Source organism: Caenorhabditis elegans, chromosome I (genome assembly GCF_000002985.6).
Source record: "Caenorhabditis elegans chromosome I".
Taxonomy (NCBI): Eukaryota; Metazoa; Nematoda; class Chromadorea; order Rhabditida; family Rhabditidae; genus Caenorhabditis; species Caenorhabditis elegans.
In genome coordinates this window covers 8,208,435-8,226,339 of record NC_003279.8, presented here as the reverse complement: position 1 = coordinate 8,226,339, position 17,905 = coordinate 8,208,435, and the positions used below count along the sequence as shown (strand labels likewise).

Below are 17,905 nucleotides of genomic sequence, written 5' to 3'. Positions count from 1 at the left end.
TTCACGTGATAAAACATAACAAAGAAATCTATTTTTAACTTTATTTCGGGTTTTCGAAAAGTTCAAACTATATTTAAAATATGAATACGAGCACATTTTACATAGTTTTGTTGTGTTTTTTGAGTCGAAACTTGTTAAATGCGGAGCACAGCGAGGAAAAAAATAATCAAGATCTTGAAGACAGACGTTATAAAATGTTTGGAAACGAGACTGATGATAAGGTAATTTTATATTACTTTCAGAGAATTCAGAGACTGTTCTGGCCAATCGAAAGTTAGTGAATCATTTTATAAATGAAATTTTCGAGTTCCTTGATTTTTTAAAATTTTTCTCGGTTCATTAAGAACTACCACTGTAACCAAGAATCTATAACAGAAAAACGCAGAAAATATATATATATATATATATATATATATATATATATATATATATATATATATTTATATATATGTTTTTAAACATTTCAAAGTGACACCGTACATCTCCAGTAACCTCTTTTCTAGCGTTGCATCCATGGAGATCTAATTTCAATTACGTCGAAAACTTTTTACGCGACTGAAAAATACTATTACACCGAATGTCATACTCGAGCCCCAAGTTGCGGTTTTCAAATGATGCCGATTATGATTAATGGATTGAATACGTCCAACAAAGTTGTACGCTTTGGATGCTTTCCAACTCGAGATATTTTGGGAAATCAGTTTTGTGAGTACTCTAGTATTCAGGGGCATAAGGCAATCATTTTTGCCAATGCTATAAACAGACCGATTGCGGCATGTTGTTCCAATATTTTTTGTGTCGAAATTCAGAGAAAATATTTAATGGTCAGAAAAGAAAATGGCATTTGTTTCAGATTAAAAGTGCGGAAAAATTGCCACCAAAAGTTTGACGGCAACATTTTTAAACTGAAACGATTGTTAATTTCAGATCAATAAAATATTTTTCTATATTTTGTCACTAAATTTTAATAAAAATATTGCAACAACATGCCGCAATCGGCCAATTTGTATAATCGCCAAAAATAATTGCCGCACACACAGGATAGTCTTACTGTTGATGAAAAACCTTATTGTAAGATTTAATAACTTTTTTTTTCAATTTTGAGTCTATAAAAGGGCCTTTTCTTTAGAATATCTGAGAAATCAATTCGAAATATTACAGTTCTAAACAAGCGATATTACTCGAATTCTTTTGATGGAATATACAGTATGTTTGTAAGTTTAAACTTAAATTTTTAAGTTTAGAAAACAAGATTTAATCAAAAATTTTAGGACTACTTTGCATTCGAGAATACTGGTATTGCTGATTATTTAATTTATTACAAACCGACAGGTAACTTGACATTTTTTGAAAACTAAAGTTATATGTTTTTTCAGCGGAAGAACTAAAAGCAGTTAGATATGTTCATGAAAACAGATGGGTTGAAAATCCACAGGAATTCATAGTCCAGAAGAAAAATGAGAGTAGCGCAGAAGCTCATTCGGATGGTAAGTCTCTTCTTGTTGTGACTAATCATTTTTATACCATTTAAGGTCTCAATGCATACTTCCGCCATAAAAAGATTACCCCACTCATGATAATTTACATTCTATTCATTTGCTTTTCTGTCATTTTCAAGCTTATCTGGCTTGTACATACAGCATGGAAGAATATGAAGCAGGGATATGCACCAATTGCAAAAATGAGCGAAGTGAAAGAAGACTTTGAACGAACTGTAGAAGATCTCGATTGAACAGAAATTCCGCATAAATAGACCTAAAAATTGCTGAAAAATTCTTGAAATAAAAAGCGAAAACCCATCTGTGTAACTATGACATTTAGCGATCACTGCTGCCAGCTCATGCTATGGTTGTATCATCATGTGGAAAACGCGCCACAGCAGGGATTGAACCCGCCCGAACGACGGGCGAGTGCGTTCCCAGTTGCGCCATCGAGTCAATTTTCCATAGAGACAGGAGGTTGCTTATGAATGCAGGGTGTACCGAATAGAAAAGGAAGATTGAGAATAGGTGTTTTCGTATAGTTTTTGATGGCAATAACTTAATTTTGTATTAAAATATTTAAACGAGTTCGTTTTATAAAATACTATAAATTGTAGTTAAACAGCAGTTTTAATGTTTAATTGCAAATTAGGCTTATTCGCGATAACAATTATCTCGGATTTTTTAATATTTTTGATTTTTCAATCTGAAAATTTATCTTAACAGCAGTTTTTTTTTCGTTTTCACCGACTGAATTTATGAATTTATGATTTGAGCCCGGCAGTCGGTACATTTTCGTTGGAGAAAATTTTGGTTGGATACCATTTGCGTGGAGCAAAGGTGCGGCGCACCTTTTTGCAACCGCCGCACGCTTTTCTATCGCAGTTGTTGTCTCCTCAAAAAACATGCGACACCTTGCGAAAAGGCTTTGCGGCGACTTGCGAAAAGGCGCGCCGCACCTTTGCTCCACGCAAATGGTATCCAACCAAAATTTTCTCCAACGAAAATGTACCAACTCCAGGTACAGAGGGGGTACGTTTTCCGAAGGGGATTTTTTCCGAAGGGACGCGTTCCGTAGGGCACAGTGCGGCGCGCCTTTTCGCAAGCCGCCGCGCACTTTTCTTCGTATTTATTTATTCTTTATTTTCAACAGGAAATTTTGAATGGAATTACAGTAAAACAAGTCTGGATACAAATTCGCTGCGAAATATTGAAAGATACCGAAAGAAAGTTTAATTATGATCATTTTTCTAATTAATTTATGATCATTTGTTAATTTTAAGTTCCCATTTGAATCTTTTCGGTCGAATGATAAATAAATTATATTTTTTCATCCTTCGGCTCCAGTTGGATCACTTTTAGCTTCGAGTTCTTCCAATCCTGGCAACAAATCACTTATCTCCGGAAACTTTTCGAGAATTGACTGACAAATCTATAAAAAACGCCGTTTCAGGCGTCAAAAGCTCTGAAACGATTTGTAAAAACTCCTAATTCGGCTCAAATAAAACAATTCAGTGGAAATACAATTTAATTTTCAATAAGAATCCGTTTTTAAACGAATTATTTTCGACATTTCCAGCTGGAAATAAATACGAAGAAAAGTGCGCGGCGGCTTGCGAAAAGGCGCGCCGCACATTGCCCTACGGAACGCGTCCCTTCGGAAAAAATCCCCTTCGGAAAACGTACCCCCTCCAGGTACAAAATGTTTTTCGCAAACGCGCTCTATTGAGTAATTAGAGTGCGTGAGAAACAAGGAGAGTGCAGAGAAGAAACGCCCAGATTTTCTCAGAATTCTCTGCGAATTCTGATTAAAGGTGTCATTTTTATTTCTAAATTCAATATTTTTCAGAGAAAATAATGGAAACTGATCTTTTGGATGCGGACGAGTGTTCAGAAAATGAGAAAACGTTAGAATCAATCGAAAAAGTGTTCAGTGCCTCGCATTTATTAGTGAAAATCCTCGAGTTTTCCTCAGCTCAGCATCGTCAAAAGGTGAGTTGCACAGAATAATTTCATATAAAAAACAAAAATTTCAGCTGTACATAGCCGGCTCACGATCAAGGCAAGGTGATTTGAAAGGATTTTTAGATCTTCGAGTGAGTTCTAATTGAATAAATATTTCAATTATTTCTAATATAATTCAGTTAGTCAATCAACAGTTTAATGAAGGAGTTTGCATAGCAGTACGAAAAGAGTTTAAACATATTCAAATTGATATTGACGAGTGAGTTTTTCTTTAAATAAAATCAGAAGTCAATTAAAATAATTTTATAGCAATTTTGTTCGTTGCAATTATTTCACAATAGGATTACATCACAAACCACCGGAACCTGGAAATCGAGAAAATGCAAACGTGGAAGGGGAGGATGGAAATCCGGTTGAAGAAGATGAAGAAATGCCTGCACATGAGGATTTACCATCTGAAGATACAGAAGATGTCAGATTTTTAGTAAAATTTTTGAGGTTTGCGAGTCCAAAATGATTTTCTTTCAAATTTAACTTTTGCTGTATTGAAAAAAAAACTACTAATTTTCAGATGGCTAGCAGGCACATTCGATCCAATTGTAGAAAATTTCAAAGTTTTCGACAGTTGGAGCTTCAAACCATGCTCATTACCTCCATCTTGTAGGTTACCTTGATTCTTTCTAAAAAATAAAAATAGAAACTCCATGTTAAACTTTAAATATTATTAAAAATTTTATTTTCAGGGGCAGATCGTCTGACAGTATTCATCAGTATGCATCCAGATATGGAGTACTGTAACTGTGAGCAATGTATTAGAATTGCTCGGAACTGCAAGGAATCCTTTGGACCGTTAAGCTTCAGAATGGTCGAAGATGCATTGAGGGATCAAAATATTTCATATGGAGCTCTTACATTTACGGATGCGTCAGTTTTTTGTTGTAAAAAATTTGATTAGTTTCAAAATAGCTATAATAGACTGAAGTTCAGAAAAAATTCTAAAAAAATCGATTAATAATGTAAAATCCAATTTCAGATTTCTAGCCGATATCGCAATCGCTTATACAATTTCCATCGACAATCGTGACAGGTTCGACGCAAATCGATTTATTCGAGATTTCGGCGGTATTCGAGTTGACGAGCTCACTTTCGCTGTGCAGACACTTGCCACATATAGAGATGAACGGCCAAAACCACAACCATTGGAAGTTTTGCAATTAATTTTGAGATTATGGGAGTGAGTATTATTGTATTAAAAACTTTTATTAATTTCTAAACCTTCCAGAGCGAAAACCGTGGAATTTGAAATTGTAAAATTCATGGAGAATGACTATTATTTGCAAAGATGTGCTTGGGAGAGGTCCGGTGCATTCACTTTAGCTCATTTTGCAACGTATAGTTTTCAACATTTTGACGAATTTGTTCATGTTGTTCCATACAAATTCTCAGGGACTTTAGATAGGTTAGTATTGTTGGAAATTTTCATGGGAAGTATACATTCAATATATTTTTTCACTTCCAGAGATCTACGAAACGAAATTATGCCAATTTTTGATCTACGAATAGATCCAAGTGAAGGACCTCTACGAATGGGAAGTAATCTTTCATTATTGTCTCTGGCATCTCAAAACAACGAGAATAGTACTTTCACATGGATTAATCAAGGACGTATTGCATTCAACATGTTTCGCGCAAATCATTACATGTTTATTACGTCGGGAATTGTCGAATTTCGTGGAATGCTCGGAACGGTTCGTAGTTGTGCTCGGATTTTCTTTTTTTGCCACAATATACAGAACAGTAGATAAAAAAAAAGAGAAAATTGGTTTGAGGAAATTGGATGAAAAATCTAGAAAAATAATGAAATTAGGCGGAGCTTAATTTGAAAATCTTAGTTAGAAAAAACATCTCGAGTGAGTTTTCAAGTGGCCCATTTTTTAAGTTTTATACTAAACGACTATAGAGCAAATTATCTATCAGTTTTTTGTATTTTCTTTGTAGGCCAAAAAGAACGATTTAAAGGGAAAAACCCACAAAAAGTCCACTTTTAAGTTTCTAGGAATATTTAGTGAACAGAAAGAAAAATCATTCGAACAAATAACTCCAGTTTCAAAATTTTCAGGCAAACTGGCTCAAATTCACGATTCGTGACATGATGCGAAGTACATGGGGACCACGTGGAAGCAATGTGACTGAAAGAGGAAAAACAGTTTATTGGATTAATTTTATGGAGGATGTTGGTGATTGTATACAAATAGTTTGGTCAGAACATGCGAAAGAGCTGTTGGAGACGAATTTCCCGAATCTCGTAGTTACAATGAATTCTTCACATGCATTCAGAAATTGTAGTAATCGACGGGCTGCCACGTATAACGACTCAAAACGGCCCGATGTTCAGAAAAAGGTGGAAAATTCAATTTTAATCTTTTTTGAAAAGAAAATTTGAATGAAAACAATGAAATATTTTTTAAAAATCCTTAAACATTCCGAAAATTTCAGCCGATCAACACATTCTACTGCACATTTTACGATTCTGTCCGAAACAACACGACGCACATGAAATTAATTCAAATTGCAAATTGAAACTTTGTTATTTGTTTAATTCTAAAGTCCCCCAATTGTTTTGTAAACAATGCATGTCTCATCAGAAAATCTCAAGAATTACAGGCACATTCCAAAAATCGCTAGATCATTTCATTCTGAAACATTTCAAACCTCTCTTCCCGGTTGTTTTTCTTTTTTCTTAATTGTGACAATAATTTCTTCCAAATCTACATTGTCTAAATCTAAATCTACAATACCCATTGATGAAATATTTCTTCTTCTAATTTTAGAAAGTGAAATTGGCGAATTTCCAATAAAAGTTTGTTGTTAAAAACAACCAACAGAAAAAAAAATCATCTGTGTAGCCTGATGTAACCTCTCCTCTTGAGATAATGATCATGACCCAATACTCTTGAGGAGGAAAATAAGATGCCAATCATCACAAAAAACAGTGAAAATCGAGAGAAAGTTGACGTGAAATGAGAAAACAAAAAAACAACAGAATGCAGACTGCCAAAATAAAATCACAGAAGATGGTCAATTACAGTGACCACTCATGCTTGACACTCTTCTTTTCATCACAATTTTCAAAACTTTAGAAATTTCAATTTCCCGGCATGCGCCTTTGAATAGTTTTATGACGGTAATTTCGTTTCTTTTAGTGAACTATTTCTAGATAGAAACTGTGCAATTTTGTAGTACGATACTCGGTCTCGCGACGAAAATTTTCGGTAAATGCAAAACGGTGTACGCCTTTAAAAGTACTGTAATTACAAACTTTTGTTGCTTCGAAGTTTTCATCGATTTTTAAAAAGTTATTTTTTTAATTTTGAAATGTAAGTTTTTGAATAAGTAAGTGTATTTTATCGAGAAATTTTTAAAAAACGATAAAAATTCCGCAGCAACGAAAAGTTGAATTTACAGTACTCGTTTAAGGCGCGCACCTTTCTGCAAAAAAAAAACAAGAAAAATCGCATTAAGGAATTTTCTCAAAATATCAGAGTACGGTAGCATCAATGTTACGGTCGCCTCGAGACCCGATACCGTACTTTCTCACCAAAAAACCACAATTACTTGCATTTGGAGTAATTTAAATCTGTGTGTTCGGAATGTTGAAATGAAGAATCACACAAATAGAATTTATGATTGAATTTTTAAGAAGTGTAAGAAAACTCGTTTTTTTTCGAAATGAAAAAGGGAGGAGAACATGAGATTCTGCAACAAAAAAACAAAGAATTGTTTTCGATTCTTTCGATTTTTTACCAAGATCTTCAAGTTTTTAAATTTATTTTTTAAATCGAACTTCATTTTTTTGTTTAAAAAAGTTATTACCGATTCAATCAATTTTGTGATTTATTCTCCAAATGTACGGTACCGGGTCTCGACACGACCCATTCCTGTTAAATGCGAAAAGGTGTGCGCCTTTAAAGAGTACTGTAATTTGAAAATTTCGTTGCCAATGGATTTTCAGTCCTGCTTTTTTTGTTTTGTTACTTTTTAAATAAATAAATTTTTTTAATCGAAAAATTATGAAAAATCAATGACAATTCTGCAAAAACACGAAAGTTTGAAACTACAGTTCCCTCTAAAGGAGCACAAACATTTGTATTTTACATTTGAAAAGGCGTCTCGAGACCGGTTACCGTATTTTTGGCTCAAAAATCGCAACATTGCGCGTATGGGTAATAATTTACTTTTTTTCAGTGCATTTCTTCGACCAAAACTATGAATCAAAAACTTCAAAATTCTGTATTCTCGGCTCCACTCTACCTTCTATCTAATTCTCTTCATTTCCAACACTATTTCTCCATCTCTTATCAAAATGTTTACAGAACATGGTCTATTCACTGATAAAATGTTGAATGATAAGAGAAAAAGCGTGTACAGTCAACAAAAACTCTTCATTATATGATTTCTCAATCTTGATTCTTTTTTTTTGTATTCTAGCTTTTTTCCAGAAACTTTTCAAGAAAACCAATACGTTTTAATTTTTGGTTTAAAAATTCCCTCAATTTTCCGATTTTGTAGATGCAGGATATTCTAGAAAGTGTTGTGGTGACTCTACATGCCATATGTCTTCTTATTATCTCCACAATTAGAAATTGCTTCCCAATGGGATGGCTACTACGAAAAGACGTTCGAGGTATCGGATCACGTACACAAGGAAATAATATTAAAAGTTTCAGGACAAACTGTGCTGATCACTGGCTCCGGAAGTGGATTAGGCCGATTGATGGCCTTCGAGTTCGGAAAACTCGGTGCAAGATTAGTGTTATGGGATATAAACGAGCAAGGAAACAAAGAAACACTCAAAGAATTGGAAGCGATGGGAGTTGAGGTTTGGACTTGCAACATTTTTCACATTTATAGATTTATTAGATGAATGTTCGCTAAAACTTACTACAACTACAGCTAACTATTACTATTACAAAGCTAGTGTCAAGAGCGGCGCGGGCTCGTTAGAAATAATGAAAACAAGTGTAAATGGAACAAAAAGTGAAGAAAAATACAAAATTTAAATTATGAATATCGTACTTTTGTGGATGGTATCCGTATCACTTGAGGAAAACAAGATTATGTGGGTGGGAAAAAGCTGGAAGTATCCATATCCTCTACAAGAAACCCTAAATACATACAAAAAACTAAAGAAGAGCTGCGAGTAGAACAAAAATTACGATGAAAAAGGACAAAATGATAAAGTATAAAATTTAGAAACTGAATTGGGTGAGAAATGAGAAAATGATTACAATAATGGGCTTTAAAATCATCGCTGGTCCTCCTAAATCGAGTGACTCTGATGACAGGCGTCACCGAAGGGGCACGATCCGGTGGCTGCAAAAAAATCGCAAGGTTCCAGGAATGAAGGCGTCTGGCCGGCCGATGATGACGGAGTGAAAAGGCTTTTCGATCCTGAGCCGTCTAAAAAATAGCCGATATATTGGAGGTTCTACTCAAATACTAAAAAAAATTTTACCGTAGTTTGGTGTCTTTTCATCTACGAAAAAGAACATTGGAGAGCAGGTCATCTTGCTTGATGTTGTAGTTGAACATTCGGAAGATTGCAGTGGCTCCTTGAGAGTTTCGGCGATTTTTAGAGTATCAAAATCGAACATAGAACACTTTGGTTTTTCGGTTGCTACTTGATCGAGCAGATTCTCGTTGCTCAATAGTTCCATCAAAGACATCACGACAGGACTTGAGCTTTCGCTGGAGCTTAGTTTATCTGAAATTGATGGATATTCAGAACTATAAATTTTTATAGAAATTTTTCGAGTAAATTAACCAATAAACATACCATCTCGATCGCCTTGTCTCACAAAATCATTAGCCATCATCATTTCCTCGTCTGTAATTGGATACTTGTCTGATCGAAGAGCATCCATTTTTGTGAGCAGACTTGCCGCAGAACTCGATTCGTTGATCGTCGCAGCTCCGCGAGTTCGTGTCATGGCTCCGGACTGTTTTTTCGGCTTCGGCTCGAGCCAAATCGAAAACGAGTCATCAGGTGGGAGCAAGGACTCCGAGATCTCCGGTGGTGAGAGAAGAGCCGCAAACGGATGTTGAGGTCCCTGTTGATGCGAATAACGGTATTGCTGAGCAGCATGATGCAGATATTGCTGATGCTGGTGTAGCTGATGTTGTGACTGATGATGATGATGGATTGGATGTTGATGTGGGGGACGATGACGTCCTGGCATGAAATTTGATAAACGATTTCCAGTTCCATGGTAATGACAGTCCGAAGTATTTGGTTCTAAAATGTATGCAATAGTTCGATCAATTTTCCTATTTATTTGGTTGATTTCAATCTTACCGTTTCCTGCAAGTCGTGGATGGTATGGTGGGGTCATAGGAGCATTGAAGTGATGACCATTACTCATTTGATCACTCTGAACAAAAATTGTTTGAATTTTTTTAAATCTAAAAGAAATTGTGAAAAAAGAAAAACCTGAGACACCACTCACCGAAGTTTGCCTAGACACGTCACGCTCGTTGATATATCCTCGCTCTATCATAAAACGAAGGTAGTTCAAATCTTTCATTTTCAGTTTAGACAAAAGTCGATCCATTTCCGAATTTTTCTGTTGAGTCGGTTGACGATCATTGGGTCCAACTCTCTGTCCGCCTATCTCTATGTCCTTCTGACGTTGATAGATTTCACCAGCAACATTCCAAATCGCTTGTTGAAATTGCGGAGGGGGACCGCCGACCTCTCGTGAAGTACGAACATTGGATCTTGATCTTTGGTGCTGTGGTGGGATATGGTATGCTCCAGATCCCAAACGATTCGGATCTTGACCAGGGATGTTGACTGGCCCTGTAACAATGAATTTTGATTTAAAAAATCTCTGAAGAAAAACTTGTCGTAATTTCACTAGAATTTGACATGTTTTCTTGAAGGCGCACGGATTCATTCAGGGTCTCGACGTATAAAAAGTTTATGATAGTCTTTTTTAATTTATACTCCAAAAACTGATTTAAACTAATTTTAGCAAAAAAAATGAATAGAAAACGATAAAGATTGATAAAAACTAAGTCATTGTTTTGAAAAATTCAAGAAAACGAGAAATCAGCCGCAACAATTCAAAAAGACTACCATAAAAATTTCAGCGGGCTGAGACTCATTTCATTAAATTCGAGAAAACCTCGTGAAATCTCTATACCTCCAAATTGTTGAGAAGGAACCCCTTGCGTAGCACGATTCGAGGAACGTTGATGGTGTCCATGAGATGGAAATCCAGCTGAGAACATTGACTGTTGCGGGTATGGGAACGGATTCGGAGACTGAAAACAAGTTGTTCAGTTTCAACCGAAAGTTATTCTTGAAGTTACAAAACTAACCAAAAATCCGTAATCGTCAATATCATCGTCACGAGAACATATTTCATGCTTCTTTTCCTGTTCTTGCTCGACACCGTTTTTAGATAATGATGAAATCGCATCCTTCTCTGCAGCTGAGCTGGTTGGTGGTGGTACAGCTCCAATTGACATGGAAATCCATCTTTCCTGAGCTGGAGATAACGGCATCGAAGAGTTTTGTTCTTTGAAGGCAGTATTCGATGGAATATTCACTGTTAATCCTTTGACGTTGGTTGATGCACGCTTTGTCGGCGACTTTTGAATTTCAGCAGTAGCCGGTCGCTCATTCTCTTCTTCGTTCGAACGATCAATCCGGACCTGAAAAACCAGATTTCTTTGATGTTTCCTACGCTGCTTAACTGACCACTTTACGAAGATCGTCTTCACCGTGAGCATACCAGCACGCGTCGCCATACGAACAGCTGCCCGAGCGTCGCCAGTGATCGCAAATCTTTGTCTGAAACTACAAGGAATGAGTAGATCTTAATTAAAATATTGAAGTGTTAAGAAATTAAAACGTTTTTCCAAAAATAGAACCTTCCTTAATGCGGGGTTATGCTCTCGATTGGAGGTAAAATTTTGATGTTGCCAAAAACATTGAGAAGAATCTTGATACACCGTGTAGTTCCCTAGACTTTCTAAATTTCTGACTGGATCCATATCTGAGTTCAATAGAGGCTGAGGTTGAAAAGAAAACCCCTGAATTTTATTATAAACCAAAAATACACTTTTTCCGAAAATTACCGGCGGAGCAGGAGTAAGTCGACTTTTTAACAAAGATGGTTGATAAAGCATGGTTGGGTGAGTAGGATGGAGAAAATAAAATGTTTTATTAAACACTAATTTCTAGTTATTTTTTTAGCTTTAGTTTTTTCCTCTACCCCCTTCTGCTCTAGTTTCTCACGAACTACCGCTTTTCTGATCTTACTTTCGGTTTTGGGCCGTTTGGTTTATTGCCGTTGGTGCTGTTTGTAAGCGCATCACGGGGATCTATGACGACGCTGAAAATTTTGTTTTTAGCAATTAGTTATTCATACGAAGAATATACCTTATTTCCTGAGTTTTTGACGCAGAGCTACTCATCTATTTACAGAAAAATACGATTTAGAATCTGAAAATGGCTTTTTTAAAAATATTTTACTCAAAAATGGGAAACAAAGAGAAGTTGAATAAATTTAGGTAAGCAAATGAGAAAAAGTACAAATTCAAATGACACGCTAAACAACGCGCGATCGTCATTTCGGAGTGTCGTTGTGCGTTTCTCTGCGTCTCTGCGATTTGTATACTGTTTCATTTCTATATCTTTCAGGCTAAAGCATACACAGTGGACCTATCGGAATACAAAGAAATCAATAGAACCGCCGATTTGGTTAAAAGTGAAGTAGGGAAAGTAGATATTCTCGTGAACAACGCTGGAATTGTGACGGGTAAGTACAGTCGGCTGAAAACATCCAAACTTCTGAAAAATTCATGTACAATACAAAAACACAGTAAATAATAATTTTGTTCCTTATAGAGTTAATTTTTTCCTGTAGAAGACACGAGACCCGAAGAACTCGGGGGATGTCCAATTGGGGGGATTACCAACTCGGGGATTGGCCCCGCCCACAGAACCGTGGCTTGCAATACGCCCATTTCTGCAACTGCCGCACGGTTTTGAAACTGTATTTTTCTTGTTAAATCTCGCTCTATTGAGAAAAATACAGTTTCGAAACCGTGCGGCAGTTGCAGAAATGGGCGTATTGCAAGCCACGGTTCTGTGGGCGGGGCCAATCCCCGAGTTGGTAATCCCCCCAATTGGACATCCCCCGAGTTCTTCGGGTCTCGAAGACACAATGAAGAGTCGCAATACACATGGTATTAATTAAATGAATTTGAATGGCGCGGCGGGACCCACTGGCAAAAAAGCACATCCCTTGCTAATTGCATACTGTAGAGATTTAGAAACATACGAAGTTTAGCGTATTACATATTTTTCATTTTAAGCGAAATATGCCAGATAAAGAGAGAAAACAAAAATCAATAAAATAAATAAAATGATAAGACTTTCGAAAAGGTTCAGTGAACCCATTGTTACTTCACACAAAAATTACAGTAGTAATTTGAAGAATTACTGTAGTTTTCGCTACGAGATATTTTGCGCGTCTGATATGTTGCGCAATACGCATTCTCAGAAATTAGTATTCCCATAATATCTTTTCATAAAAACATTTCAAGGAAAAAAGTTGCTGCAATGTCCAGATGAGCTGATGGTCAAGACTGTTTCAGTTAACACAAATGCTTTGTTCTTTGTAAGATATGACTTTTGTTGAAAAGAGAATACCGAAATTTTCCAGACTACCAAAAATTTCCTTCCCGGCATGCTCGAGTCGAATAAAGGGCATATTGTAACAATTGCTTCAATGGCTGGAAAGTGTGGTGTTGCTGGATTGGTAAGTGATTTAAAACAAAATGTTGACCGCGCCACGAAAAGTTAAAGGGTTTAAGTTAGTCTACACAAAAGGTCGAAAAAAACTTGTGTGTAGATAGGTACGTAGGCATCCCTGTGCCTACATTGTTTTTTTAGATTACATGGTGTTTCATACGTTTCGTTGGGAGGCCAAATATTCTGCAAATAAAGACATTTAAAATTAAAAAGCTTTCAGGTAGATTACTGTGCATCCAAACACGGAGCTGTTGGTTTTAATGACTCTCTTGCGTCTGAGTTGTACGCATTAAAAAAGGATGTGAAGACTACTGTAGTCTGCCCAATTTATATAAATACTGGAATGTTCGATGGAATTGCCACAAAATGGCCAACACTTCTTCCAATTCTTTCACCAGAATATGTTGTCGATTGCATAATGGAGGCAGTTCTCACCGACAGAGCATTCCTTGCAATTCCAAAGTTTAGCTACATTTTTATTGCACTTGCAGGGTAAGTTCCTATTGAATTTCAGATTTATGTTAAACGTACTTATGATTTTTCAGACTTCTTCCAACTGAAGTTCTCAACTTATACGGGGATCATTTTGGAATCACTCATTCTATGGATCATTTCAAGGGACGCCAGTCACGCCAGGCTTAAATTTTGTTGTGTTATTTTTTTCATTTTTAAAATATTTATTTGATAATGAACTAGAGATCATCCTTGAGGGCGTAGTGAGAAAAACACGTGTCCAGCCGATAGAATCAGCATCACCGGCATTCCAGATACCAAGACAATCACGCCACCGTCAAAATCATTGTCCAAAACTCCGATGGTAATGTTGGCACAGATGAGGAAGAAACGGAGAATGTGCATGACACAAATCTGGAAATATTTAAATACTGATGAAAACGTATCCAATCAGCATTAAGCTCTGTTTGCTTTTGAACCAATCAGATGAAGTGTGTCAACTTCATTAGCTGATTGGTTCAAAAGTCGACGTGGATTTTCATTTTGGAGGTAATTCAAAAATATAAATTAGAAAATATTGAAATAGGTCATTTTCAAAAGGTGGATTTTTCAATCTTCCTCGAGTTTTTTTTTCGAGTATTTAGACTCAAAATCCCCACTCTACTACACCTTCAAAACTTACCCAATACTTCCACTCGTAGGGAATTCTAAATCGAATATCCTCATTGAGTGCCTCCTCCACCACATTCAATCTTCCAAATTGAATTGCAAAGAGGATAAGCACGACGATGATAAGAATGATAACATTGACAAAGCAGAGAATAATTGGAATCATCTCGTTGTTCTCAACGAAGAAGCTCCACGTGATGAGAATCATCATGGCTATCACCTGAAAATAAAAGCAATGGTTTTTTAATTTCAAGTTTTAAAACATTAAAGGTACTGCTACGATGTGCTCACCAATTCCAAAAAGAGAAAAAACAATGTGTAAATTGGTTTCTTCTTCAAGTGTTCTCCTCGAATCATCATAATCTGTTTTTGCTCGGCGAGAAACGGTGTCGCCTCGCCTACAGTGTTCTTCATGACAATATCTGGATCCTCAAATACAGTACCAACTTCATCTTTAAATCGAGAAAATTCCCATTGTGTTGCGTCGATCGCGAGCTGAAACACTCTTTAATCACGAAATCGCAAGAATGAGTAACTGGCAATGACAGGGTGAAGCTCGCAAGCTCTGCTAATTTCTAAATGAAGTATACATTTTTGACCACCAACGAAATTGGTAACGACACTCAAACGGACGCACACTGAACTTCGCGAGTTGCCGAGATCACACATAAGATCTTACATCAGAAGTGTCCGTTGGTTTATTCTGCATAGATCCATTTCTACCCTTCGTCGGACTTTTCTCCCTTTCTCGCTTAACTTTTAAGGATCGACTCTTCGGGGGACTCAATCCCTTCGTCACGGAAATCGGCTTCGAAGATCGCGATCTATCCGACATTTTCGATTTTGTACGCTGTTTCCCCTCGGATTTTCGTTGGTTCGTTTTTCTTCCCGACATTGAAGATGATTTCGAGTGCTTATCCTTGTGTACACTGCTTTTATTTGTTTCGGCAGCTGAATTTTAGAATTTAAATTATGGATTTTCCCTTTTTTTAATTGTTAACTCACTCATTAATTCGAGTAATAGTGACTATACGAGTAATTGAATTGATAAAGAAATGAATTTATTTTGAAAAAAAAAACCATTATTTTTGCATTCACGGAAAAAACGTGAATAGAAAATTGACTTTTAGAAAATATTTGCGAAACAACAAATTATTAATGGAAAAACAATATAATTGAACACAAATGTGTGTTCCCGTGAACTTGTTCAAAAAGGAGAAAGTTTCATTCCACGTGTTACTTCAACTGGGGCCAATCACTCTTTCAACATCTTTGTGATAATTCCAATTTTCGCCTTCTTCTACAATGGACATTAACGTGGTCATCACAAGATGCGAGGATTACACTGAAACTGTAGGTTGTTCACTGTCTCACAATGAAAGCACGAGACGACAAACACCTTTCTAGCGCAGATTTCTGCCGTTCTGTACACAGCTCGCTGCACTTCTGCGCTTTTTTGGGATGGAAAGTGACTGAAAACAGCGGAGTAAATCTGGACTTTCATATGAAACTTTTATCATTTGAAGGAGGATGCTTCAAATATAATAAGTATCTACAATATTTTAACTCTAGTGGAGCACGTCGAAACTTGCAAGTTTCGATCAGAAACTTGTAAATGTAGTTTTTCAATATTTTCGGGGCACGCGAAGTTGCTTCAGAAAAAATGTTGCCCAATTTTGATAATTTTAAGAATGGCTAGGAACCATTTTAAAGACTTAGATTTTTTGATTGAGTTTAGTGAAAACAACGTTTTTTTTCACTAAAAAAACTAAACCCTACCAGAATGTACTCCATCTCCGAAGCTCCCTTAGATCTTTCAAAAACGCAACTTTGGAGCAATTATAAGAGCCGTGGGGGTGGGGGAAATAATATTCAAACATTTTCCTTCAAATAATATAGGCACGAAGCCCAGGGTTAGAATAAAAACTTTTCTTGTTACTATCGATTTCTCTGGCTCCTAATTCGATAAAAACAAACTTTTTTTTTCAGCTGGCCCGTAATACTCGGAAAGTTCTTCCAACAATTGGACGCCTTTTGTTGATTTCTACGTTTGTCGAGGATGGTTTGCGACTCCTCTTCAACACTCACGACCATGTCAACCATTTTTCTGTACGAAAAACCTAATTTGAAATAATTATTTTACTTTTTTTTCAGTACAATTGGGGGCTCAACTACCACTTCTCACTCTTTCTCACGATTGTCATGATTATCAATCTACTATTCGGATCACTTTTTGTCATGATGAGATATAAAGTGAGTTTTGGGGAGCAAGATTTTCAAAATGTTCAGTGAATGACTTTTCTTTTTAGCGGCTTGCAAGTTCAGACGTTTAGACCTTTTTCGAATTTTTGGTCAATGAATGGCACATTTTTCAGGTCACCGAATCAAGTGCGGTTCTTGGCTTTACCATCTTCGCACAGGTTATCCTCTACCAGCTGTACACTACTTATCACCTTCTCACTCGAAACATTTCAATCGTTGCTGCAATTATGCTTCTTGTTGCCGAGAACATGCTTCGAAAGCCGAAACCAGCTAATTACACTCAATTGCCAAGAGATGAGCACGAGATTGAGGTGAGATATTTTCTATCTGAATCAAGTTAGTCTAGTTGAACAATTAAAATCGAAAAATACAAATTCTAGTTAGAAACCGACTATTGAAATTTTTCTGAAAATTTTGGAGTGTTTCATAATGATATAGTAGTAAAGTTTCCGTAGCTTCTTCCCTCCCAAGCGCCTGCCTCGTGCCTATACCCATCACACAAAATCATTTTTAGGTAACATCGGTTCTGCTGGCTGCATGTCGTGTCTGCTTGAACTTGATGCTTATTTCAATGGTTCACTTTGATATGAGCTACACTCGTATTCTTCTCTGTATTATTTCATACGGAATGATGATATTCGTATGGTTGGGATTCAAGACTCGTATGATGAGCTTTATGCTTGCTACCTGGCTCTTTGCTTATAATATTGTACTCAACGACTTTTGGAATAAGGATGCTGAACTTCATATTATTCGTTACGACTTCTTCCAAACACTTTCTGCAATTGGAGGTCTTCTCCTTCTTATTCATACGGGCCCTGGCGAGTTTTCATTCGACGAGCTCAAGAAGAAATGGTAGAACGAAGAGCCAAATGATATTTCCAGTTTATAGTCACATCCATTCGTTTTTTGTATGTAGTAGAGATAGATAGATTATTAAGAACCTTTTTTGAATAAATTTATTAAAAGTTTGTTGAAACAATGAAACCAGTGAAAAAGGAACGTTCAGATCACAAATGGAGGAAATTGAATGAAAAACCGAAAATTTGATCGAAAATGGTCAGGAAACTGGGAAAATAACAGTCATGTACAACCGGTAGAAGATATGAAACATTAATTAATTTGTTTAAACACGCAGCTCTCCAATTTTTCGTTTAAGAATTTGTTGAGGTGTTGGTGGAGCCGATTCACCACCAATTACGACACTTTTCTTTCGTTGCTCATTTGATCCTGAAAATGTGGAGGTTTC

At 36.3% G+C, this 17,905-nt stretch overlaps 7 protein-coding genes and 3 non-coding genes across 23 annotated transcripts in view; 5 read left to right on the top strand and 5 right to left on the bottom strand.

Moving 5' to 3' along the window:
• Positions 1-42: 42 nt before the first annotated feature.
• On the top strand, positions 43-1,801 carry spe-12 (uncharacterized protein). The gene is made up of 6 exons (NM_059841.2): positions 43-221; positions 504-705; positions 1,162-1,214; positions 1,272-1,332; positions 1,377-1,487; positions 1,533-1,801. Exons 1-6 carry the CDS (start codon positions 81-83, stop codon positions 1,730-1,732), a joined length of 768 nt encoding a protein of 255 aa, NP_492242.1. The 5' UTR covers positions 43-80; the 3' UTR covers positions 1,733-1,801.
• Positions 386-450, bottom strand: T02E1.10. The gene has a single exon (NR_050296.1). It is a non-coding gene; the product is annotated as an Unclassified non-coding RNA T02E1.10 (non-coding RNA).
• T02E1.11 lies at positions 386-450 on the top strand. The gene has a single exon (NR_050297.1). It is a non-coding gene; the product is annotated as an Unclassified non-coding RNA T02E1.11 (non-coding RNA).
• Positions 1,796-1,866, bottom strand: T02E1.9. The gene has a single exon (NR_003386.1). It is a non-coding gene; the product is annotated as a small nucleolar RNA T02E1.9 (small nucleolar RNA).
• A 1,464-nt stretch (positions 1,867-3,330) lies between these two features.
• Positions 3,331-6,342, top strand: T02E1.2 (Fungal_trans domain-containing protein). Its single transcript, NM_059840.9, has 11 exons — positions 3,331-3,473; positions 3,518-3,577; positions 3,626-3,705; positions 3,756-3,944; positions 4,018-4,106; positions 4,190-4,370; positions 4,480-4,680; positions 4,729-4,905; positions 4,966-5,194; positions 5,566-5,847; positions 5,943-6,342. The coding sequence occupies exons 1-11, from the start codon at positions 3,339-3,341 to the stop codon at positions 6,024-6,026; spliced, it is 1,707 nt and encodes a 568-aa protein (NP_492241.2). The 5' UTR covers positions 3,331-3,338; the 3' UTR covers positions 6,027-6,342.
• Positions 6,343-8,015: 1,673 nt separating this feature from the next.
• dhs-3 lies at positions 8,016-13,978 on the top strand (the record flags this gene model as incomplete). 3 transcript variants are annotated; one of them, NM_001129036.4, is made up of 7 exons in its annotated part: positions 8,016-8,130; positions 8,174-8,325; positions 12,157-12,274; positions 13,065-13,138; positions 13,184-13,279; positions 13,493-13,764; positions 13,818-13,978. In NM_001129036.4, the coding sequence occupies 7 exons, from the start codon at positions 8,016-8,018 to the stop codon at positions 13,912-13,914; spliced, it is 924 nt and encodes a 307-aa protein (NP_001122508.1). The 3 variants fall into 3 exon arrangements, with proteins under 3 accessions (NP_001122508.1, NP_001122509.1, NP_001122510.1); NM_001129037.4 differs by having other exon boundaries at positions 8,053-8,325; NM_001129038.4 differs by lacking the exons at positions 8,016-8,130; positions 8,174-8,325; positions 12,157-12,274 and having other exon boundaries at positions 13,097-13,138; positions 13,818-13,914.
• Positions 8,344-11,964, bottom strand: gla-3 (C3H1-type domain-containing protein; the record flags this gene model as incomplete). 3 transcript variants are annotated; one of them, NM_059837.7, is made up of 10 exons in its annotated part: positions 8,344-8,906; positions 8,962-9,210; positions 9,283-9,741; positions 9,802-9,877; positions 9,953-10,305; positions 10,652-10,772; positions 10,830-11,165; positions 11,212-11,310; positions 11,776-11,848; positions 11,896-11,958. In NM_059837.7, the coding sequence occupies 10 exons, from the start codon at positions 11,928-11,930 to the stop codon at positions 8,767-8,769; spliced, it is 1,941 nt and encodes a 646-aa protein (NP_492238.2). The 3 variants fall into 3 exon arrangements, with proteins under 3 accessions (NP_492238.2, NP_001250706.1, NP_492239.1); NM_001263777.3 differs by having other exon boundaries at positions 8,345-8,906; positions 11,212-11,304; positions 11,896-11,964; NM_059838.4 differs by lacking the exons at positions 11,776-11,848; positions 11,896-11,958 and adding exons at positions 11,385-11,546; positions 11,592-11,642 and having other exon boundaries at positions 8,767-8,906; positions 11,212-11,304.
• Positions 13,930-15,438, bottom strand: T02E1.6 (uncharacterized protein). The gene is made up of 5 exons (NM_059835.7): positions 15,400-15,438; positions 15,074-15,345; positions 14,686-14,889; positions 14,408-14,614; positions 13,930-14,139 (listed from the first exon to the last, which is right to left on the bottom strand). The coding sequence occupies exons 2-5, from the start codon at positions 15,227-15,229 to the stop codon at positions 13,972-13,974; spliced, it is 735 nt and encodes a 244-aa protein (NP_492236.2). The 5' UTR covers positions 15,230-15,345; positions 15,400-15,438; the 3' UTR covers positions 13,930-13,971.
• A 243-nt stretch (positions 15,439-15,681) lies between these two features.
• On the top strand, positions 15,682-17,628 carry T02E1.7 (surfeit locus protein 4). The gene is made up of 5 exons (NM_059834.5): positions 15,682-15,747; positions 16,384-16,503; positions 16,549-16,647; positions 16,770-16,967; positions 17,171-17,628. The coding sequence occupies exons 1-5, from the start codon at positions 15,700-15,702 to the stop codon at positions 17,513-17,515; spliced, it is 810 nt and encodes a 269-aa protein (NP_492235.1). The 5' UTR covers positions 15,682-15,699; the 3' UTR covers positions 17,516-17,628.
• The window catches only part of kcnl-2 (Calmodulin-binding domain-containing protein), a gene marked incomplete at both ends in the record, with an annotated part of 33,857 nt that continues 33,547 nt past the window's right edge, over positions 17,596-17,905 (bottom strand). For 3 of the 10 annotated variants that reach the window (NM_001306275.3, NM_001306276.3, NM_001306274.3), the window contains one exon: positions 17,783-17,886. In NM_001306275.3, the coding sequence (NP_001293204.1) occupies positions 17,783-17,886 (104 nt within the window). Of the gene's footprint in view, positions 17,887-17,905 lie in introns of all 10 variants that reach the window. The other 7 variants (NM_001263765.3, NM_001128973.3, NM_001025916.5 and 4 more) reach the window with 4 other exon arrangements.